The sequence below is a fragment of the Patagioenas fasciata genome, chromosome 2 (genome assembly GCF_037038585.1).
Source record: "Patagioenas fasciata isolate bPatFas1 chromosome 2, bPatFas1.hap1, whole genome shotgun sequence".
Taxonomy (NCBI): domain Eukaryota; kingdom Metazoa; phylum Chordata; class Aves; order Columbiformes; family Columbidae; genus Patagioenas; species Patagioenas fasciata.
In genome coordinates this window covers 169694949-169718499 of record NC_092521.1, presented here as the reverse complement: position 1 = coordinate 169718499, position 23551 = coordinate 169694949, and the positions used below count along the sequence as shown (strand labels likewise).

General features: G+C 59.6%; 1 protein-coding gene across 2 annotated transcripts; it reads left to right on the top strand.

The window, feature by feature from the left end:
• Positions 1-3421: 3421 nt before the first annotated feature.
• Positions 3422-15430, top strand: ASB10 (ankyrin repeat and SOCS box containing 10). 2 transcript variants are annotated; one of them, XM_065832822.2, is made up of 5 exons: positions 3422-3873; positions 9056-9323; positions 9851-10355; positions 11724-11837; positions 12056-15430. In XM_065832822.2, the coding sequence occupies exons 1-5, from the start codon at positions 3561-3563 to the stop codon at positions 12239-12241; spliced, it is 1386 nt and encodes a 461-aa protein (XP_065688894.1). In that variant the 5' UTR covers positions 3422-3560; the 3' UTR covers positions 12242-15430. The 2 variants fall into 2 exon arrangements, with proteins under 2 accessions (XP_065688894.1, XP_065688896.1); XM_065832824.2 differs by lacking the exon at positions 3422-3873 and adding an exon at positions 6678-7038.
• Positions 15431-23551: the final 8121 nt, after the last annotated feature.

The window sequence follows — 23551 nt, the reverse complement described above, 5'->3', positions numbered from 1 at the left end:
TTCTATACAAAGGTTTCGGGTATCTGCTCTCCACTTGCTGCTTCTTGTGGCCACAGCTGCAGTGCAAGAGGTGTGAGCACATCTGGGTTTCCCGTTGCTCGCTTATTAACACGTCCTGCTGTGGATGGTGGGCAGTGCCAAATGCAGGCGTTTGGGTTTGCACACGCATAGTTGCTTGGCTTTCCAGCAGGCTTAACAGTAAAACAGAAACAGGGTTTATTAATGCTTAAGGTAAAAAATGAAGAGCTGGTAGTTCAAGACTTGAAAACAAAATGCACAGTATCAGCTCCAGTATCTTTCTATGTGTCATCAGGACCTTTTGAAGTTGGCAGCATTTAATACATCATGTTAGTGAATATGACCAGCTAATAGCTGCATAGAATTGTGGTTTCGTGGGTAGTGTCTGGCCCGGTAGGGCTGTACACTACATCTTTAGGCCTGTAGTTTATACAGATGACTCTGCCAGTAACAAGGTGCTCTCCCTGAATCTGTTTTTCGGGGGCAACATATTTTATCTTGTACTTGCAAGTGTGTCCATTTACACATGTTCATTACTTAATGGCACGTTGGGTTCTGACATCTGTTCCCCTTGCACAGTGACCTTGCTGCCTGCTTTCCTCAGCAGGAAATGGACGGCTCTAGCATCCTTGTCTCAGAAAAGACTGAGCAGATACGAGGGCAAAAGAGAACCTGGAGTAGGGGCAGAGATTGCGAAATCAGAGGAGGAGGGGCAGGGTGTTGGGCTAAGGTTTCCATTTTCAATGCTTTTGCTCTGTCCCATGTCACGGGCAGGTTCCCACCGTATCTCTTTATACCAGTCTGGGTCGCTGCTGTGTTCTGGTGTCTCGTGGGGAGGTAGATGGAGGGATGCACCCAGCTGCACTGTCCTCGCTGTGTCCTCAGTTACTGCTCCTTGCGGGGAGCGTGCGGTGTCTGGGGACGTCCCGGCCCCGGCGGTCCCGGCCCCGGCGGTCCCGGCCCCGGCGGTCCCCATGCCCAGCCCCGGCGGTCCCGGCCCCGGCGGTCCCAGCCCCGGCGGTCCCAGCCCCGGCCCCGGCGCTCCCGGCCCCGGCGGTCCCAGCCCCGGCGGTCCCAGCCCCGGCGGCGCCCGCGCCCGGCCCCGGCTGCTCGCTCCGGATGTGCCTTCCCCGAGCAGAGACTCGGCCTCTGACCCCGTGCGCCCCTGCAGGCGGGACCGGCCCCTCTGGACTCCTCCGACACCTCCAGGTGTGAGACGTGCCGGCATCTCTTGTGCTCTGTTACACAGGAAACACGCTGTAACCTTTCTGATTCAACTCGTTCATCTCAGCCCCCCACATAAGGCAAGTGTAAATGTAAAACAAGCGGGTGATTTAATAGGAGATAAAAGTAAATCTCTTGCAATGTTTAGAAGTGGACAGATTGCAGCACTCTTATTTTTTCTCTTCCCCAAGGGTGTGCATCTTCTTCCCTCTGGTCAACACTGAGTCGTGTGATTGTACATGATCCCCTTCGCTTTGAAGGCCCTCTTCTTCCTCACAAACAGATCCAAAGAATTTGAGAAAGGACTTGTTAAAGGCCTGAAATCGCTGGGGCTGGAAGACTTGGGGCTGCCGACCTGTCCGTCAGACAGGCGCTGTGCCCCGGTAGGGAGGAATTCTGCAGCACCAGTGAGGAGGAGCCTGCCTGTTCCCACCCGGACTGTGCAGCCCGTGGTGCTGTGTGCAGTGGCGGGGCTCAGTAAACTGGTGTTGAAGGTAAAACCTTGTGCCCGTGGCTGGACAAATCCTGGCAGGTGACAGCGCTGAGGGGACAGATGGTCCCCGCTCCCTGCTGCGAGCTGCCAGAGCCAGCACAGCCGCTCTGCGTGGCGGGGCCAGGGCAGGTGCCAGAGCCGCTGGACACGAGGGAGGGCTCTGCTGGGAGGGGCTGTGTGTGCTGGCTGTGTCTTGTGCCGATTTGGCGGTTGGTGCGTTTTGGTTGGCGGTTGGCGCGTTTTGGTTGGTGGTGGCGTTGGCCATGGGAATGGCAGCGAATCTCCAGGGTAGTTGGTGTAGGCGGAACTGCAGCCCCACTCAGCCCAGGGTCTGTGGAACAGCGTGACAGCAGTGCCTGTCCCTGTGTCCCGGGTGGTGCCTGGGGACATGGCCGTTCCTCCTGGGTGGCTGTGGGGTGTGTGAATAGTGCTGTGCATGAAGGACTAGGCTTGGATTTGTGCCCGAGCCCAGGGCTGGGGAACATGGAGCCATCGGTTCCAGCAGCAGGAGCAGCGGGAGGTGGAAAGACCAGCTGGAGAGAAACTGGGAGATCTTTTCCTCATCTTAGAGAGAATCCAGCCTTCTCTATACCCCATCAACACCCCGCCTCCCCCACCCCCCCCAAAAAAGCCCCCAAACCAAACAACCCTTCCAACCCCAAAAAACCTTTTAGTCCCATACATATTTAATATTAAGAAGTGACACAACTTGCCTGTTTTGCAGGATAGATGGTGCAGTCCAGGAGGTAAGGGCCAACACGATGGCTTCCAAACCTCTTTGTCCCATGGGACAGTGTGCTCCAGGAGAAAGCCCCTGGTCGGCGCAGCAGCTGCAGGTAGAGGTGTGCGGTCTGGGTGCACGGCCACCCCCGTCACCCTCGGGCACTCTTGCAGCTCTCTGCCCAGTCACCCCAGTGACCCCAGTCACTCCCGGCTGCGGGACTGGGGAGGGAACACCAGCCGAGTCCCTGTTGCTGCTGGCACGCGCAGCCTGCCCAGCTGGGAGGTTCTCATGCTGGCAGGGACGCAGCAATTAACAGGTTAGTTACAGGAGAGCCATCTGAGGGTAAACGAAGTTTAGCAGGTCCTGAGCCACCACAACGTTCCAGCTGGTGGGATCCACCCTGCGTCCTGCAGAGCGAGCTGTGGTCGCTGGGGCAGGGGCTTCAGCATCTTGCCCCTCCAGATGTGACCTGCTGGGGCCGAGGGGGCTGGCAGAGCTGGGCACACCCCCCGGAACACTGAAGACCCTTGCCGGGTTGTTGAGGCTGGCGCGGGAGGCCGTCTTCCTCGTAGCCAGGAATCGTGGTTCACGCTGCGCAGTTGCTGTTCCAGGGCTCTGCCCACCGGTGCCAGGCACCGGCCCCACTGAGCAGTGTGGGGTTTGGATGTGCTGGTCCCCGTGGGGACAGCTCTGTGCTCAGTCCCCTGTGGCTCTGACACCTTCTCTGGGGGCCTTTCCCTGACGCCCTCCCGCGATCGCCCCCACCTCGCTCAGCCTTTCCCAGCGGGAGCGCAGAGCAGAGGCTCTGCAGAGCAAGCTAGCGAGGGCACAGAGGTGCTGCAGGGCTGCCTGCTGCCCTAATCGGTGCTGGTGCTTGCATCCAGCAGCTGAAAATAAGCTCTGGGAAGGAGGGGAGGTGAAGGGGAGCTGCCAAGCAGGACTATTTATACTTGGTGAGTCAGGTTGTGCTTGAATCCAGGCAGACGCTGGGCAGCTGGAACCCAGGAGCAACCTGCAGAGGACACAGCCTTGGATAGGAGACCCTGGCCTGCAGCAGCTTGTTTGCTGCGGCGATCAGGCTTGTGCTGCTTGTTCCCCGCGATGGACGGCAGCTTTCCCTTCAGCTCCACCGCACAACGCTTGCGGCAGCTGGATGAGGAGCAGCTGGATCCACGGAAGGACTCTCGGCGTCCAAGGTCCCGGTACCACCGCGGCGAGCACAACCTGAGCCCGGTTCGCCAGGGATGCCGGGACAGCCGCTTGGAGCCACTGGAGTGCCGGGACCTGCTGGTCCAGAACGCGCTCTTCACCGGGGACCTGGAGATGGTGCAGAAGTACTTCACCAGGAGCGCAGCCGTCAACCTCGTCATTGAGATCAGAGGTGACGAGCTGCACTGGATCAGCAGGAAACGTGGTGGGTGTGCAGGGCTGGGACATGGCGGGTGGGAAGTGCCCAGGATGGGGACCAGAGAAAGAACACGGACACCTGAGAACAGTGTTGAGAGGAATCCCCGGTGCTGGAGACAGGGCGGTGGGAGAAGCACTTGGGAAGAAAGGCTTTTGGGTGAGGAAGGAGGATTCCAAGGCTGTAGAACCAATGGCAGTGGCCTTGTTGAAGGTGGCCAGAGGCAGATGTGCTGGGAAATGGTGAGAACAGGGAGCTTGGAAGGGGTGGTGGAGAGGAATGCCATCAGGGCTGTCCTGTTAGAGACTGCTGGGATGGATATGAGGTACGTGTGAGGTGGAGGCAGTGCTTGGGTGAGAAAGTATCGGGTGCCATAAGGATGCTTTTCCTGCCGTGTGTCTTAGGTTGGGTCTGTCACTTCAGTTCGTTATGAACCGGAGGCTGTGACGTGCTTTGGGAACAACAGAGAGGACTTAGCGGAGCCCTTTGGGCAGAGGTTGGCTCGTGTCCTGAGGAAGAGTCATGGCTGTGCTTCAGCCTCGTGTGCAGCTGCCTGGGGCCCAGGCCACAGCTGCTCCCTATCTCCCTATTCCTGCTGCCGTGGTGAGACCCAGAGCTACTGCGGTCCCTGCTCCAAACAGGGACCTTGGGAAGCTGGGGGCGCTGATGTGGGAGGTGACAGTGATCAGGCGGGGGGTATTGTGCTACAGAACAAAGCAGTTGTTTTTTGGTTTCTTTGTCGTGTGGGGTATGCACCCCGCGAGCTCTCCTGTTCTGCGGGGTGGGCTGGGAGCCGGTCTGCTCTGCCGAGCGGCTGGGGGGGCAAGCGTGTCCTGCGGGGCGGGAGGTGGGAGCTGGTCCGTGGTGTTTCCTGCTGCCCGTACACCTCGCTGTGCCCGGCCCAGGTACAACCTGTGGCTGCCGCACGTGCTCCTCTGCGCGCTCTGGTCCTTGTTGCTGACCTTCTCATCCGTGTCATCTATGAGCGTTTCAGTAAGCGGCACAGCTTACATGTGGTGAAGGGAGATGCGCTCAGCGGCCTGGATGTGCCTTTGTCTGTGCTGCTGTCTGTCGGTCGTGTGGTGTGGACAGACTGCCGGAGTTTGAGATGGGGAGTATCAGACATGGAGGGGCCGTCACTGCCCGCTCCTTCCTGCAGAGGTCGGTGACAAAAGCCCCAGTGCCAGCTGGAAGAGCCCTTGGTGAGGGCCGCTTTCCCAGGGGCGCGGCGCCTTTTCGGGTGGCCTGGCACAAAGCTCTGGAGAACACCGACGAACCTCGACTTTGACTGAGTGGTTTTGGGGATCCACGCTTGCGAGACACCAACGGGTGGGCTTGCAGATGCAAGTGCTGCTGCTTGGGGGTGGTCAAGATTATTTACTGAGTTCCAAGACTTGTACAACCCAGGTTGTGAATTGTTACAGTCTACTTAGGACTAAAAATACAAAAGGTGTTACCCTTTGTGTAACCGAGACCACTTGTCAGAAGAATGTCAGATGCGCGTTGTGACCCCGTGTCGCGCTGGGCTGACAGGCACTGCAGCAGCAGCTCAGTCTGCTGGTGAAGACCTGCGTCCTAAGGGAAGCAGGACAGCTCCTGTAAGACAGCTTCACACAGAAACGGCTCTGCTCACCAAAGTTTCCAGTGTGAAAAAGCCAACCAAATGAGATCATTCGTCAGCACAAACTGAAAATGTGCGGTGAAATTTATCATATAAGGGTACAGAACAAAAACCAAAAGCCAACTTTTGTGCTACCAAAGGCTTTGCTTCTGTATCTCCCTGTCCGGCAGAACAGCTTCTTAGAACTTCCCCAGCCAGCAGCTGCAACAGTAGATTCTCGTGACCTGGTCTTTCCCAAGGCACCCGTCGGTGTTTCAGGAAGCCCAGAGAGGTGTAGGTTGGTGTCACTGACACTAACAGGGCCTGTTACCCGCCTGGTGATGCTGCTGTGACTGGGGACCCTGCTTGTGTCCTTGGGGAAACAGAGGATGCTGTCAGGTGAGAGCCTGCCGGTGCTTCCCTCTTTCCGCCCTTTCAAGCGCTCCATTTGGTAGACAGGGTGGTGAAGGCTGCACGGAGGATGCTGGACACCGTCAGTGTAAAACTTGGTCATTTATTTTCATTACCAAGAAGAGTCAGGTTCCCTATCTTACACTCCTCTCTGGTCGCCCAGGTAGTTGTTGCTTGGTGGTCCATTGGGGTCACTTGACTTGTTTTTAGCTGCACGATGTGCATAGTTCCACGACACAAAACAAAACCAACTGCTCCTAGCCTGCCATGCGGTTTGACGTGTTTAGAACATATGGCCTGAACCAGACGCACGCAGTGCTGCTGAACTGTGAGCGAAGCGTGCTGTGCTGTGAGCAGAGCTGGGGTGAGGACGGGCAAGCGCCGCCCCGGTGAAAGGAGGGGGTGGGGAGCCCCGAGTGAGGGCTGCGGGGGTGCAAAGGGAGGGCTGAAGCCGTGCAGGAGCAGCCTGCGCAGCGGCGTTTCAAGGAGCAGCAGGCAGGAGTCTAAAGGATAATTACCTTTTGTGGTTTTACATAACTTATAATGCACTGTTTCCCATCCCCACCTCTTTCTACCTGTCCTTTGGCTTCAAGCTTTGATTAAAAAGGACTTTCCCGTGCATTGTTCAAAAAGCCGTCCCGCAGCCAGGTCTCGGCTGGAGCTGCCAATGGGGGGAGCAGTGCCGGAGGTGTGCGAGGGTCCGGGGGGCGGGGGCTGCTGGGCTGAGTCTGAATCAGCCTCTTGGCCCAGGCTGTTGGTCACAAGGTTTCCCAGAATAGAACAGCTGAGACCTGAGCTGTGCCCAACCCGGGCCAATCTGACATGTCCCCGCTCCCTGCGGAGCGCCGGTGGCACTGGTGGGGCTGCGCCCGCGGGCTCACGGCCCGGCCGGGAGGCAGCAGCGGGTCCTGGTTCCTGCGGAGGGTCTGGGTGCTGCATCATGGGCAGCATCACGGGCAGAGGAGCCGGGAGCCGGGGGCCCATCTGCACGCGGAAGGCGGACGGCCCTGCCCAGGTCTACTGGCAGGCCCTGCTGACCGGGGACCGGGCGGTTGTGGCCGAGATCCTCAGCGACACTCAGAACAACCTGGGTCCCAACGCTGTGTTTGACACCAGTGACCTGGAAGAGTGGAAAAACTACCGCTTCAACATCCGCCGGCTGAGTATGCGGGGGCAGCGGGCGGCAGCCGAACAGGGCTCCAAGCCTTGTGCTGCCAGGCACGCCTGTCGTTGGGATCGCGTCTTATGGTGCTGTTGGGTTACAGAGCACTGACGTGGGGGTGGGTTCCCCTGCACATGTCTGGGAGCATGGGGGTGTCTGGGGTACCTGGCCCTTCTCGCAGGACTTGTGCAAGTGCTTGGGAACTGCTCGGGTTCCCTGCCAGGCAAACAGGACTTGAGCTCCGGTCGTGCTCCTCGGCCAGCCGGGCTCCGTGTGCCGGCTCTGCCTGCGTGCAGCCTGCTGCACTGCTGTGCTGCGCCGCTGGTGCTCCCTGCAGCCTGCGCCGCTGGTGCTCCCTGCAGCCTGCGCCGCTGGTGCTCCCTGCAGCCCGCGCCGCTGGTGCTCCCTGCAGCCCGCGCCGCTGGTGCTCCCTGCAGCCCGCGCCGCTGGTGCTCCCTGCAGCCCGCGCCGCTGGTGCTCCCTGCAGCCCGCGCCGCTGGTGCTCCCTGCAGCCCGCGCCGCTGGTGCTCCCTGCAGCCCGCGCCGCTGGTGCTCCCTGCAGCCCGCGCCGCTGGTGCTCCCTGCAGCCCGCGCCGCTGGTGCTCCCTGCAGCCCGCGCCGCTGGTGCTCCCTGCAGCCCGCGCCGCTGGTGCTCCCTGCAGCCCGCGCCGCTGGTGCTCCCTGCAGCCCGCGCCGCTGGTGCTCCCTGCAGCCCGCGCCGCTGGTGCTCCCTGCAGCCTACACTGCGCCGCTGGTGCTCCCTGCAGCCTACACTGCGCCGCTGGTGCTCCGTGCAGCCTGCGCCGCTGGTGCTCCGTGCAGCCTGCGCCGCTGGTGCTCCCTGCAGCCTGCGCCGCTGGTGCTCCCTGCAGCCTGCGCCGCTGGTGCTCCCTGCAGCCTGCGCCGCTGGTGCTCCCTGCAGCCTGCGCCGCTGGTGCTCCCTGCAGCCTGCGCCGCTGGTGCTCCCTGCAGCCTGCGCCGCTGGTGCTCCCTGCAGCCTGCGCCGCTGGTGCTCCCTGCAGCCTGCGCCGCTGGTGCTCCCTGCAGCCTGCGCCGCTGGTGCTCCCTGCAGCCTGCGCCGCTGGTGCTCCCTGCAGCCTGCGCCGCTGGTGCTCCCTGCAGCCTGCGCCGCTGGTGCTCCCTGCAGCCTGCGCCGCTGGTGCTCCCTGCAGCCTGCGCCGCTGGTGCTCCCTGCAGCCTGCGCCGCTGGTGCTCCCTGCAGCCTGCGCTGGGCAAGGAACTGTCACAGCCCTGCATTAGGTCCTCGAGATGGTTCGGTTTGAACCTGGCCCTGGGAAACGCAGTTGACCACATGCTGCTTCTGTGAGAAAGGGGTGAGAGGGGTGTAGTGCTGAACGTGTCACCCAGTCTGGGATGTGGTTCCCCAGCCCAGCCTGGAAGGGCAGCGAGAAGCACGATTTAAGGAACCCTTTTCCTGTAACAGCTGCAGGCTGTTTGCCAGCAGACTGCACCAGCTCAGCAATGGTTCCAGCTGGGTCAGCATCTTTGAGAGATGGCAGGTTTCAGCCCCTTGCTCTCTGCTAAATGTCCATGTCTGCTGAGGCTTCCTCATCTGCCCCGTGCCCAGGCCCTGTCTGAGTCTCCTGTGTGCATGGCAGCCTGCTCCAGCACCTGCGTTCTACTGCCAGGTTCTGTCTATTTGTGCTTCATGCACGGTGCCCTTCCAGCCACTTGCTGCTCCCAGCCTGTGCCCCGGGCCCTCCGTCCTCTGCATCCTGTCGGCAGAGCCCTGCAGGGCCGAGCTGGGTGACGAGCACACGGCTGCGGGCAGCGTCTGCCCCGCGGCTCCTGCTCTGTGTGCTCCTGGTCAGCCCCCCGTGCAGCATCCCCAGAGCTTCGCTTTGACCGGCCCTGGCAGAGCAGGGGCTGGCGGGGAGAGGTGGACCCTTGTGGGGAACCTCAAGTGTCTCCGGGGGGCTGTACATCAGGAACCTGGGGGAAAGGGCAGGTGTGGGCCTGGTGCTGGCCGTGGCTCCCTGACCTCTCTTTCCCTGCAGGACTGTGGTCTCTGAGCTACGAGGAGGAGCTCACGGCGCCGCTGCACATCACAGCCAGCCGGGGCTACACGGACTGCCTGCGGCTGCTGCTGCTCCGCGGCGCCAACGTCAACTTCGCCCCGGGGGGCAAGACCGCCCTGCACGAGGCCTGCGCGGCAGCCCGGACAGACTGCGTGCGCCTGCTGCTCGGCTCCGGCGCCGACCCCGAGGCCGTCTCTGAGGATGGCTACAGGCCCCTGCACCTCTGCAAGAGCCCGGACTCCATCCAGTGAGTACTGCCCAGCGGGTTCCCTCCCCTCCAGCCTCATCCTCTGCTGAAGGGGCTCCTGCTCATCCCTGGGGTGGGCTGGTGGCTGCAGCAATGGCTGCACTGGTGGCCTCGCTGCCTGTTCCTGGGCCAGGACCACCTCTGAAGTCCAACAGATGACTGCAGGCTCCAGTCTCAGCTCACGCTGAGCTTTGTGCCGCTGTCCTGCTGCCCACCAGCACTGCAGAGCCGACGGTTCACACCGTGACGCTCAGGGCTGTGCAGACAGGCCCCCAGGGGGGTGCGGGAGCCATCTCTGGGTGTGACAACACTTTATTGAAGAGCTGTGGAGAGTTAGCTGGAATCAGGATGACAGTATCTCTGCTGACCAGTCAGCCTGGCTTAGAGCCACTGCTCCAGGGCATGAGGAGCAGGAGTTTTTGGACTGTTGGGAAAAGCGAAAGATGTGGGACAGGACAGACATGGGGGGTGGGAGGTAGGCTGGGAGCTGGAGAGGGGCCCTGTCACTGTCATCCTGTCCCGCACAGGTGTGCCCAGCAGCTGCTGCAGCACGGTGCCAGCGTCAACAGTCGGACAGAGGAGGAAGAGGACACAGCGCTGCACGTAGCAGCACGGCATGGCCTGACAGACCACGTGCAGCTGCTGCTGCGCCACGGGGCGGAGCTGGAGGCGAAGAACGAGGAGGGGCAGACGCCGCTGAACGCTGCCTGTGCCCAGCCCCATCAGCCCCAGGACATGGACCGTTACCACCGGGTCTGCCAGCTGCTGGTGGAGAGCGGAGCCAGCATCAACGCTGCAGACAGGGACCGCCAGCACCCGCTTCACCTGGCCTGCAAGAACGCCAACGCTCAAGTGGCAGAGCTACTGCTGGCCCGGGGTGCAAACGTCAACATCATGAACTACAGCGGCAACACGGCGCTGCACAATATCCTGCAAGCGGCTGCCTACAAGCTGGAGCATCACCCGGAGCTTGTGGTGCGAACACTGCTCAACTACGGTGCCGTCCGCATCTGGCCTGGCTCCCTGCTCAAGGTGCGGGGCTCCCCGCAGCGCCGGCAGCGTGCGCGGAGGGAAGGCTGCGAGCATCGGGCCGAGACAGCAGGGCTGGCTGGGTCAGGGCAGGGCTGGCTGGGTCAGGGCAGGGCTGGCTGGGTCAGGGCAGGGCTGGCTGGGTCAGGGCAGGGCAGGGCAGGGCTGGGCTGGCTGGGTCAGGGCAGGGCTGGTCCGCACCAGCCCGCTCACTGTCCTGTCCATCTCTTCCCAGGGGCTGTGGGAGGGAAACTGGCGTTACTGGCAAGGGATTCCTTGAAGTGTTCTCCTGGGGTACGTTCTCCCGCAGGACTCTCCTGCTTCTGTCCGCTAGGCTGGGTGGACAGTACTTACGCAGTTTCCATATCCCCTTGCCTGCGAAGTGTTGGCTGTTTCTTCTCAGGGGCTGTGTTTCCTCTTTGGGACGTGCCCTCCAGCTCTTGCTGTCTCTGCCAGACACTGGCAAACAAAGGGTTAATTTCCTGTCTTAATTCCTGAGCAGTGCAATAATTACCCAGCCCGGAGATCAGCAGATTGCTCTCCCCTTTGGGAAAATACAGGAAAATCAACAATTAACACTAATTAATCTCCTATTAACGCCAGATAATGAGGATCACTGGTACAGCTGGAATAGACTCTGACAGCTACTGCTGGCCTGGGCCGCGGGGAGTGGGAGCCGCGAGCCAGGGGATCTGCCCGTGGCGCTGGGACGGGTGGGAGGGCTCCAGAGGCCGTGCTGGTGTAAGGGGCACACGCCAGTGCCACGCTTGCACCTGCGGGATGTGGTGCACACCAGAGATGCGTTTCACTAAGTACGTGTGGTGTCTTCCTGGGGCTTTGCGTAGCGGCTGCCATGGGGACCGCGCTTGTAAGGACACCCGGTGCACGCAGCACAGGCACAGGGGGTCTGCAGCGCCGTGCCCAACGGGCACGTGTGTGCTGAGACCCTTGTGCAGCCCTCACCAGAGCCGTGCCGTGCCCCGGTGCTGCTCACCAAAACAGGGGTTGGTACCTGCCCCAGAACGGCTCATGCTCCGACTAGAAACACGTGAGGAAAGCGGCCTGGTGTGGAGCAGAGTGTGGGTTGCTCATGAGGTACTTGAGCCCCGAGGCAGCTGAAGGAGATCTGCACCCCAGCCGTGCCGTCCCTGAGGAGAGGCTGTGGGGACCCAGCTGCGTGCTCAGCCGCCCTCTGTGCTGGAGTGATGCTCTGCCATTTCCCAGCGCCGGTGGGTTTGACGTCCCGGACAGCGCGAGGGAAGGACGTGGGTTCTGCAGCTTTACCAGGGCCGGTTCTGAGGACGCGCAGCCCTTGGGAAGCAGAGGTGGGGCTTGCAGGCCCTCACCTGGCGGTGTGTGCTCCCCCCGCAGGTGCTGCGGTACTGCCACGCGTGCCCGCGGGCCGTCGAGGCCCTGATCAACAGCTACGCACACGTGCGCGTCTCCGAGGACTGGGCGGACGCGGTGCCTGCGGCCGTTGTGCAGGTGAGGGAGCGCGCCGCAGCCGGAGCGGCTGTCGGGGGCCCGGGAGGCTGAGCGCGCTGGGGCCGGGCGGGCGCAGGTGTGCGGGGCGCAGGGGTGGTGCTGCGGGGGGACAGGGAGGGTGCACCGTAGTGACCAAGGTAAGGGGACGTCTGGTTCTGCCTCTGCTCCCGGGGCGATATCAGCGTTATCTGCCTCTGTCTTCTCTCCTCTCTCTGTAGAAATACCCACGTTTCTACCAGTCACTTTTCTCTCTGGGGCAAAGACCTCGCTCCCTGCAGCACCTGGCTCGCCACACGCTCAGGACCTTCCTGGAGGGCCGGTTGCTCCTGGTCCTGTCTCAGCTGCACCTGCCAAGCGCCTTGCACCGGTTCCTGCTGCTCAGCTTTGAGGATGTTCTCTACTAGGGGGTGCAGTTCAGCCCTGCTGCGCCTTTCTGTGCAGATGTTCCGTCTCTGCCGGCGCAGCCTGTGCCTCCCTCGCTAACCCCCTTCTGTCACACATCTCCTGCCAGGCCCCGTGCCAGACCACGTCGGCCCCGTGCCAAACCTCCGCTGTGTCCTGTCCAGCCAGCTGGGTGCTCTGCCTTGTGCACCTGTTTTGGAGCCTTCCCTTTACCCGTACTAGTCAGGACTAACTCCACATTCACTAGGAAAAGCAAGATATGCGGACTAGGGTATTTTGTGGGACATGGAGCAAACACACTGCACCGATCACAGGTTTAGTTGTACAATATCAATCTCTGTATTCCAAATCTGCAAACTAACCTGAACCAGGCAGCTCTGGTGCCCTGGACATCTGTTGGGATCCTGCATTTAGTCAAGTGGCTTACAGTTTGTACCCAAAGGCGTTCAGAACAAGCCCTGGTCTTTGTCTGCACGCACCAGAATGCAGCTCCTGCCTCGCCTTGAGGACGGTCCTGGCAGAGCTCGTCCCTGTGCCGTGCCACACGTTGTACCGTGTGCGCCTCGGAGCTGTGCATCCGTTTGTGGTGGGTGCGGGGCTGGGCCTCCCAGACAAACACGTCCCACGCAGGGACAACGTCTGGGGTGCCTGGAATTGCAGCTTGGGGCGGGAGAACAGGGCTGGTGCAGCACTGGGCTCTGGTGCGGGGTGAGGAGGCAGCGTGCCCGAGGGTCCCGGCGGGAGCGGGGCCTGAGCTCCGGGAGTGGCTCAGGGGGACAAACCATCCCCGGCCACCAGTCTTCGTGGGCTGGATTTCACCCGTGTTCCCACTGAAATTAAAAGGGCGATTTCACTGTGAATAAGGATACCGCTGAGTAACCGTTTTCGAGCAGGAGAAGGGGAGTGCCTTTCACAGGCTGATTTAGCTGGAGGGAAACAAACCAAACCCATCCACCAGAAAAGCTTTGGGGCATCCAAGCCCTTTTCCAGAACAGAAACAATCAGAAACTTTCAAACTAAGTACGGGCTGAGAACAAATGCTCTGAGCTTCAGTCAGTTATGCTAATCGATGAGTAACTGATCTTTTTAATTCTGTTATTGTAAGTGTTTTTAAAGGTTTTATGTTCCAGAGCACATTTTGGCAATATAACAAGCTGCGCTACTTTTTCTCGGGTTTCCGAAGGGCAGAACTGAATGCAGCATTGAAGGCAGTTGCTGGGCCGGGCGCCATGCCGGGCGCCGGGCTGTGCTGAGCGCGGGCTGTGGGGCGGCACCAGCACGGGGACACGCGGTTCTGAGCGGTTTGTACCGACTGCCGCAGGCGGCGCTGGCGGTCCCGTGTCCCAGGTTCACTGGAACGTCTCGGGCACGGGCTGCTGTTCCCACTTCAACAGCTCCCGGGGTCTTTTGGCAGAGCGGTGAGCAGGAGACGCCCTCACCCTCCACCGCAGTAACGCGAGTCCACTGCCGCGCGTCGGCGCAGCTGCCCGAGCGATGCTCAGGGATTAAAACGTCCCGCTTCTGGACAGACATTTCCATCCCTGCTGCAGGCACCAGGCCTCACTCTGGGCCTCCCTGTGCAGCCGAAGCATTTGCTGCTCCCAGTCGCCCCTTCCCTTAACGGCACCGGCATCTCCTGTGTGCTGCCCGGCTCAGTGTCTGCCCAGCTTCTCCCGGCCTTTCTCGTTCCTCAGTCAGAGCGCGATGTGACACAGCGGGCGGACCAGGAAACCGCAGTGGAACTTGTCGAAGGGCACAAGAACAAAGCAAGTGTAGCAAAGCCCTTTCCTGTGATGTCCATCCCCATCCCTGAGCTCTCCAAGTCACATCTGAGATACTTTTGAGTCAAAAGGGCATCTTTGTATTTAGCAGTCATAGAGAGAATATTTTTTTCTTCCATAAGTATGGTGTCACTTTTTGGCCCCATGTGTGTTTGAGCATCCTGATATCGTCACGGCAAGGATAACTTAATCACGTGTTGTGTGGATCACCTCCTTTTATTGGCCTTTACATGGTCACCTTCTTGTTTCATTTGATGCTCTTTAACTCTTGTATTCTAAGAATACGTGGGCAACTCTGGTCTGTTCCTCTTCATCGTATTATTCAAAACTATGCTCGTCATTTGTCTCCTTACTCAGGCTGGAACTGTGTTGAACTGTCATTCCCCGCGTGGGATCTGTCACCCAGCCCTTAACCATGAGCACGAGCTTCCCCGTCTCCCCAGTGATCCCAGTGCATCACTGTGGGATGAGGGACTACACACGGCATTGCACGTGTGGCTGTGATCCTGTGGGAGCTGCTCTCGGCCATGCGGGTGTGGGATCTACACCAACGCCCGCAACCCTTAGGCTCGTGTTCCCCGCACCTGAGTGCTCACAGGGCCCGGGAGGGCGGCCTCGCCAGCGCTGCCCTCCCACCCAGCAGCTTGGCTGCTCAGATGGCGCGTGTTGCCACGGCTGAATGTTTTTCAGACTCATTACTGTCCAGAATGCCACCGCTGTTTTAAAGTCGAGCCCACATGCTCCTTTCCAATATGTTGCACCGTATACTGAGCTGTAACAAACCAGTTTTCTCACTGAAGCGGTGTTTCGAGCAATCCAGATCGGGTTGTCTGGCGCAAGTGCCAGCTGTGACTTTCCCCCTCCCAACAGTTAATTGTTATCCACCTCAACAATTTTACCAGCAAGGGTTTTTTATTTTCTCTCTGATTGCTATTAACATATAGCATCTATATATGACTATAATACATCTGTCAAATGGCTATATAGAATAAGTCTTTCAGTTACCCAGTTCTTTCCAGTCTGTTACCGCTGATCACACTGTAGCACCCAGCTCACTGTTCTTATGAGACAGCCACACAGAACCGCGTCAGCTGTCGCAGAGCCATGCCATGTCCGTCCGGTTAGCGCTGACAAACTTGTCGCCTTACAAACATTTACATAAAATTAGTTGAAAGTACCTTTTCCAAATGACAAGAATCTGAACGACATTGATGGGGGTTCCAGCTTTTACTAATTTCCCCAGGACATCCTCTGCCGGTGCGTGGTTGTGAGATGTGTGCTGAACTAACGGCTCTGCAGTGCCTTGTGAACGCGTTTAAATACTAGCAAGACATCGGATGTTCTTTCTCCCCGTTAAGTTCCCAGTGTGCCGTGATTCGTTAGAAATAAAACAATCAATGGTTCCGTGAACTCATTAGTCAACTAAATACTCTTGGATGTAAGTTGTGCTCCTGAAGATTGTAAAAAAGGTAACCTAAACAGCTTCTCTTCAGCATCTTCCTTAGTTACCAGTGGAACAGTAAGTATGTCATTACCGCTATAAAATATTCGTATTATCCATTGTTGTTTCAAACACGGAGCAGAAATATTTATTGAGGTCCTGGTTTTCATAGAATCACGGGATCATTAGTGCTGGAAAAGACCTTTAGGAGCCCCAGGTCCACGGTTACCCCAGCGCTGCCATCACGCGGACACCGGGGCCGGGGCCCTGCAGTTCCCCGGGTTCCTGCTGCGGGGATCCTGCTCTTGGGCCACACAGAGCTAGCGAGGGTTCAGAGAGGAGCCACGGGTGGGCTGTGGGTGGCCAGTGGCTCCTGAGAACGCTGGTGGGCGGTTGGACACACGGCCGGTCCGGGAGCCTGTGCAGCCCTGGCCGCCTGTTCTTCTCTCCCGGGATACAGGCAGGAGGGGCTGACGGCTCCTTCCCACTGCCGGGGGCACGGGGTGAACCCCAAACCCCCCGGAGTCAGTGTGTGTGTGGCAGCTGTGGCACGGGGTGAACCCCAAACCCCCGGTGTCAGTGTGTGTGCGGCAGCTGTGGCACGGGGTGAACCCCAAACCCCCGGTGTCAGTGTGTGTGCGGCAGCTGTGGCACGGGGTGAACCCCAAACCCCCGGTGTCAGTGTGTGTGCGGCAGCTGTGGCACGGGGTGAACCCCAAACCCCCCGGTGTCAGTGTGTGTGCGGCAGCTGTGGCACGGGGTGAACCCCAAACCCCCGGTGTCAGTGTGTGTGCGGCAGCTGTGGCACGGGGTGAACCCCAAACCCCCGGTGTCAGTGTGTGTGCGGCAGCTGTGGCACAGGGTGAACCCCAAACCCCCGGTGTCAGTGTGTGTGCGGCAGCTGTGGCACGGGGTGAACCCCAAACCCCCCGGTGTCAGTGTGTGTGCGGCAGCTGTGGCACGGGGTGAACCCCAAACCCCCGGTGTCAGTGTGTGTGCGGCAGCTGTGGCACGGGGTGAACCCCAAACCCCCGGTGTCAGTGTGTGTGCGGCAGCTGTGGCACGGGGTGAACCCCAAACCCCCGGTGTCAGTGTGTGTGCGGCAGCTGTGGCACGGGGTGAACCCCAAACCCCCGGTGTCAGTGTGTGTGCGGCAGCTGTGGCACGGGGTGAACTCCAACCCCCCCGGTGTCAGTGTGACCCCAAACCCCCCGGTGTCAGTGTGACCCCAAACCCCCCGGTGTCAGTGTGCCTGCGGCAGCTGTGGCACAGGGTGAACCCCGAGCCCCACTGGTGACAGTGTCCCTGCCGACAGCCGCAGAGCTTGTTCAGCAGCTCCAGTTGTTCTGGGTGGCACTGAGAGGCAAAATTGGATCCAGTGGCTGGAAACTGAAGCTGGGCAAACACATATTGGAAAAGAGAGGTATTTTTAATAGCAAGGGTAATTAGTCCGCTGCTTAGTTGCACCTCAGGTGAGTTTGTCGCGGTGGATGTATATTTCTCGCCTTTGGCTTTTTTAAGATCCCCGGGAGATCTGCCCTGCCCCAGACCGGGATTCATCCTGCACGGTGCTCAGCCCACGTCCCAGAGAGATGGGATGGTTTAACTCCAGCTCTCTGACCCATCCTCCTGTCACCCTGCCCACTGCTCTGCACCGCCTCTGCCACTGCTGGGCTGCTTGGCCTCGGGGTAAAGGAGCACTTCGTGTTTCCCTGAGCAGTGCTGCTCACTTATTGGTGTCCTGACTTCCCTTAGTTCCCTTCATTTTGAAACGAGTGGGTTTCTGGCGCTATCAGCTTCCTTGCCCTGAATTTGCTGCCTGTGGTTGTTTCTGAAAAATACATTCTGAAAGAAACGGTGATGCTGCTTTATGATTGTGTTTCAATATTTGCTCTTACTGAGTTTCTGTCACAAGCTGTAGCTCTGAGACTTCAGCCCCGGGAAGCACCAGGCAGGTTCCAGCTGGAGCGGCTGGGCGTGCTGGGGGTTCCCGAAGGAGCTCGGGGCTGGGCCAGCACGGGGGACCTCGGCGGCTGGTGCTTCGCTGTTGGGAGCAGGGCTCCGAACGCCCCCGCGCTCCCGTTCCCACCCAGCTCCTCTGCAGCAGCTGCCAAGGCTCCCGCGGTACCCGGCTCTGCAGGGGGGGCCGGGGACACCCGCCCCGGTGTTTACGGGCGCTCTGGGGCCGCCACCGCGCTCCGCTCCCCTGGCTCCGCTCCAGCTGCCAGCACCGCCGCGCACACCTGTGCCATCCCGCACCCCCGGCCGCACGGCTCTGCCCTGGGCTCCGGGGCCGCTCGGACCACGCGCAAGCGCGCGTTTGATGGCAGCCTGTGACTTCTTCAGTCCAGCCCTGTGCCTGGTCAGCCTTACTGCGATTCCTGGAAAATACCACAGCAAGTACCTGTGCTGGGACACACACAAAGCTGGTCAGACCAATCCTACTCCGTTCTGTATCAGACCAAAGGGCCTGCGGGAGAGGGACGGAAGGAACAGATGTTGTGTGTCTTAAACATCTTCATTTCATGCTCTTTCACATAAGTTTGTCTGAATGAAATTAAGGAAAGACAATGTGAGACCATGACTAGTCAGAAAATCTTATTCAGAGTCAGTTATCAGTAATGAAACTGCAGTGATACATAAAGGCTGTAACCTGGAGGTCTGTCCTGCCTCTGGCACTCCTCCAGAGTTGTTAAAGACTTGCATGAAGAAATAGACGTAAGGCTTTTTTAATCTGCAGAAGACACTGTGCTGGCTGGGGTTGCGGCCCCAGCTTAGGCAGCAGGACCAGTACCAAGGTCTCCCCAGAATCAGTGCAGCCCAGCTGCAGGAGCCTTAGTAAAGCCTGACCTGCCAGAGACGGTGCAAGCTGAGCTGCGCAGGAGCCAGCACGCCACATGCTGCCATGGGCAGCCACGTGCTGCATGGAGAAGGCTCAGCTGTCACGGCACACAGGACACCCTGCCTTGGGACAGGTCCTTGGAAACAGCCCTTCTTCTGCTCCGAGGTCCTGCCGGCAGCAAAACTGCACCTGGGAACGCTGTTAACCAGGATCCTGAATTCCTGTTGCTCCAGCCGCGGCTCTGCCCGGGCTGGATCTGCCGCGTGTTCCCCGGACACGAGAGGGTGCTGCTGCAGACGGGTTTTGCTGAAGACAGGAGTACGTGGGCAGTGGGCGAAACCCGAGGGGCCGTGTTTGCAGAGCGCAGCTGGGACCGGCGGGGTGCCCTGTGTGGGGCAGGACCTGCACATGGCCTGCAGAGCCCCACGGCTCACGCCGGTTTGCCTGTCTGGAGCTCTTCGTGGGTCTGGGCCAACAGCAGAGTATGTGCCTGATAGGAACATAGTGTCTATTAGCACAACATTGCAGCCAGCCCATTCTCTAGACTTTCCCAACTTTGAGTAAATAGTTTGGCAACGTTACCCTTGCTTGTAATACGTTTAGTAGCGATATTGCAGGAATACCTAGAGGCCGTGACTAGATTTAGTCCTGTTGTGCTAGATTCCGTGTAGAGATTGTAAGTGGAGCAGGTAGAGGCATAAAGTTAAGATTGCATAGCAGTTTCCATTAGAAAGACCTGCTTTCATTTGCCAGTCGGTTATCAGACTCTAGCTGTCGCAGTTGTGGTTTGCCATGCTCTGTGCTTGTCTCAGACCGAACTTCTCCCATTACAGCTACAGCAGAAATTAATTGGCCTCTACTTAGCCAAGAGTCTGTGCACCCGGAGTACGCTCTGGACTCCCCGCCTTGGGGCAGCAGTTACGGTGCAGGAAGGAGACCTGGCCCGGCTCTTGCTTCTGTCCAGTAGCTCGGGATCAGCTTTTCCCGAATCACCCCTGAGGACTCTGCTTTGCATGGACCAAGCAAGGACATTTTGAGAGGCCACTACTTCTCTTCCAGGAAGCCTCCGTCTATGCCGAGCAGTTTGAAGTCCTGGCAGATGGTCTGTGCGGGGCAGACAGGCCATGTACCACCTGCAGCACTGACACTGTGCCCAGGGTCGAGTACTGAGCAGGACACTTCCCAGTCCTGTCCACTGGCTCCAGAAATCAGGCAAACTGACTTTCCTGTGCTCATGTGTCGGCAGCAAGGGACAGAGGAGGAGGAGGAGGAAGCTCCAGCAGTTCTAGCGCAGCAAAGAGCCAAAAAGAGTGGTGGGAAGCCAAGGCGGGCTGAGGAAGGGCAGCTCAGGCAGGGACGTGCTGGAGATGGCACTGGCTGGGCTGGAGTGCTTGAGGGCTCGGCTTACAGAGACTGGACTTGAGGGCTTGGCTCACAGACACTGACTGGACTTGAGAGCACGGCTCACAGAGAGTGGGCTTGAGTTCAGCACGTGGGGCCCAGCCCGGAGACTTGGGGCTGATGAGCATGGAGCTGTGACCCAGCAAGCCCAAAACAAAGGCAGAGAGCCTTTGGTCTCCTCCCAAGTCTCTTCTTTAGCTCAGTGTCTGATAATGGATCCTGCAAGGTCTTGAGCGGTCTCTGTCAACAGCTGAGACTGCCATGAGACCAGGGCCTTCACAAACTGCACACACAATTGACATTTCTCATGTATCTGGTGTGTTGGATGGTGTGTAACGGGCATGTAACGGGAACACACCAGCTGCCAGTGCGGGGGGATGGAGCCTGAAGAACGGAATGGAGGGGCTCCCTGCTGGATCGCGAGTGGGAGGAGGAAGCGCCGGGGAGCACGGAGCACCGAGGTCTGAGCCTCAAGTGGAAGCCATGGAAACTGCATTTCCACCAGACAGCGAGAAACGGTGGGAGATCAGAAATCGGGTATGGAAAATGGGAAAGGCCCCGGAGGTCTGGGGGTGGTGGAGTTACTGTGTGCAACCTGGACCCTCACCCTTCCAGTCGGGCTCGCCCTGCGGGGATGATGGATGTGGGAGCTCTTCACCTGTGTCTCGTTCAGCGTGCACACTGGGGTACAGGAGTACAGCATTTGCTTTATTTTCCTTGGGACCTTTTTTTTATTACCAGTCCTTCAACATTTTCTTCTCTGGATCTTTGCTTTAAAATTTAGCAAACGAATTTCTACCTTGTTTTACTGCAAAGTCTTATGAGACAAAGTAAACTTGAATGGAGTAAGTAGTCAGGGCCCCGAGCACATTCCCCTCCTCCTGGGGTTTGGCTCTCTGGGGTCGGGGCCGGCTCCGATGATGCAGCTGGCTGTCCTTGGGGAACCTCAGCAAGAACCTGCCCCTTTTAAGCTCAGGTTCTCACCCTTAGTCTCTGCCTGACCTAAGCTGGAGATGCTCCCTGATGCTGACAATGATCCCATCCCACTGACTTGACTTTCTGACTTGGCCTTGTACCTGCCTCACCACTTGGAGAGTGGGACTTACTGGGTGATCACTGGACTACTGGTGACCCTGGTTACTGTCACCAGATCTGCTCTGCTCACGTTGCTGGGGTCCCGTGGGACTGGTCCCTTGTCAGGGAGGTCCCTGCCCCCCGCTGCAGCTCTCGCTTCCCGGCTCCCCCGCCCCAGCCGCCCCTGCTGCTCCCGGCGCCGAAGCGAGACAGGGCCGCACGGGATGCACGGGTCTGGTTGTGTGAGCAGAACCTTAATCCTGGAGACATCTGCAGGGACTTGCAGGGCACAAGCCATTGGTTTGCAAGGTCAGTGTGTGAGCTTGTGGTGTTGGCTTCAGGGGGGACCTGCTGCTTTGGGCACGGGCATCATCCCTCCTCGTGGGAGCTGGAGGTCATTCCCCAGCTTCCTCCGTTTCCCCACCAAGGTCACTGAAGACAGCAGTTTCCTGTTGCTCTCAAATATCTTGCTAACTTACGTGAGGGTGTGAGGTGTGGGTTGAAGGTTCATTGAACAACTGCTCAGGAGTTAGGAAGTTGCTCCCATACCCTCGATTTGGACCCTTTTGTGTACAGATCTTGAGACCCAGTAACTTACACATGGATGTGCTTTCATTTTCTCCATGGTCTAATGTGCTTTGATAGCACTGGAATGAACTCAAGAACTGTGAAGAAGGTGACGCCAGCCTGAAGGTTGCTTCCCCACAGAGACATTTGGTGGATGAGGCAGAAGAACGGGGACAAGCATGGATAGAACAGGGATGCTGACCTGCAGACCTTGACTGTGTCCCTTATCATGTCACAGCTGATTCCTAAGGTGGGATTCACCCAAATGCTGTCACTGCCAACCTCCTTCCCAGCCTGAAGCCTGAGCCCTGTTCCCAGCCCAGTGGCCAGACGGCCTCTGCCCTGCAGACTCACAAATCTCTTCCTCAGCCGTCCCAGGGCCACTGTTTGGTGTGGGGTGTTTGCATCAGAGTGGTGAGAGGGATTCTTCTAGCAAGGCCTCAGTTTTATGACTCAATATTTGTGTCTAGATGATTATTTTGACATGGACCTCTCCACACCTGTTTCCTTGGCAGGGAGCAGGGCACCTTCCGCCACAGAGGGATATTTCCTTGGGACTGCAAGGATGTACCACAGAGAAAGGCATAAAACACAAAAGAAAGAGGCTGCTCTGTGCAGGCCGTTGGTACTGATCTCCTGGCTGGCCCTTGGGGATTCAGATTGTGCCTGTTCAGTGCAGAAAGGCTGCGTACCACACCGTCAGCCTGAGGACACATTCGGCCTCATTTACATGCTCTGCGTGGGATTCAAGTGTCCAGCTCCACGGCTGAACTGTCAGGTCCCACACAAACCATGATTCAAGGCTGCGGCAAAGTGGTGCTCAAACCTGCTTGGGGACAGAGTGGGAGAGGATGGTGGTGCAGAAATCCACGTATTCACGTAGGTGTCGGTGCCAGTAGGAGCCGGGGTAGCTAAGCAGCCAGACATACTGCATCCCCGGTAAAAGCGTGATCGCAGACAGGAACTTGCAGGAGTCCTGAGAGCAGGACTACCCTAGGAGAGAGCTGGAGGTCTGGTGTGTAGCTGTGCCGCTGAAATCAGAGTGAGTTTAAACACGACTTCAGATCTGGCACTTCTCAGCTTCCGAGCATCTTACGTGGAAATCCTGATGCTGATGCTTTTCTGAAGCAGAGCTTTGGCTTGCTCTGTGTTCAGCACATTACAGCTCCAGGATTAGAACCCCATCTTAGCGCGGGGCCGGGCCAGGCTCTCCGGGACACGCAGGGCGAGGCAGAGCCGCGGAGCGATCCCGTTCGGCTGGCCCTGGTGTCACTCGCGCCGCGGGCTGAGCGGTGTGCGGAGGGGCCCATGGACAGCCAGCCCGGGTACGTGCGTGACACGAGTGCGCGGGTGGGAGGGGCGGAGCGCGGGGCTTTGTGCCGCTGAGCGCAGCGCGGGCAGGTTCGCCAGCCCCGGCGCGGCCGGCCTGGGGCGGGGGGAGCGGGCGGGTCCGGGCAGGGGGCGGCAGCCTGGGCAGGAGCCCCCCGGGCTGCGGGCCCGCTCAGACGGGGCGCCGCGCCGCCTGCCCGATCCTGCCCCGATGGAGCCGGGCACCGGGAGACCCCCGCGGTGCCCGGGGCCGGGGAAGCCCCATTCCGCTCCCGGGCTCCAGCGCCCCGTTCCCGCTCCGGCCACAGCACGTCTCCGGGCAACCCCAGCCCCGCGGCGCCCACGCCCGCCCGTCCCGCGGAAACCCCGCTCCGAGCCCGTCCCCGGGGCCCGGGCCGGGAGCGGACGGTCTTCGGCTCAGCGCGGCAGCCCCGGAGCGGCGGGGCCGCGCCCGGCTGCTGGACCTGGCCGGTGCCCGCCGAGGGCCGGTCCGTCGGGGCACTCGAGCCCACCGGGCGTCAGCGTTCCCGGACCGCTCCCCGCCGGGCTCGGCCCTCAGGAGCCGTCAGGAGCGTCGACCCCCGCCGGCTCCAGGAGGCGGTGGGACCGGGGCGGAGCGCGCTCGGCTCGCCCCGACCGTTGTCCCGGGCTCGGGGGCAGACCGAGGAAGGATGTGCCGAGTGGCACAGCCCCGTCCCGTCCCCACAAAAGCACCCTTGTGCTGGCCCCATAATTGCTAATCATCAATCACCATTAATAACAGCTGATGAGGCGGGAGGGGGAGGCGCCTTCCCAGGGGCCGGCCGCGCCGGGGGGAGCGGGGAGCCTTGCCCCGCCGGAGCGGGCGCTGAAGGAGGAACTCGACCGTGATGTGCAG

What these genes read in the sequence shown, in the direction of transcription:
- ASB10 (XM_065832822.2), top strand. Translation starts at nt 3,561, where the DNA reads ATGGACGGCAGCTTTCCCTTCAGCTCCACCGCACAACGCTTGCGGCAG. An exon ending in CTGGATCAGCAGGAAACGTG is followed by an intron (nt 3,874 to 9,055) that starts GTGGGTGTGCAG and finishes CTTTCCCTGCAG; the next exon opens with GACTGTGGTCTCTGAGCTAC. An exon ending in GGCCTGGCTCCCTGCTCAAG is followed by an intron (nt 10,356 to 11,723) that starts GTGCGGGGCTCC and finishes CTCCCCCCGCAG; the next exon opens with GTGCTGCGGTACTGCCACGC.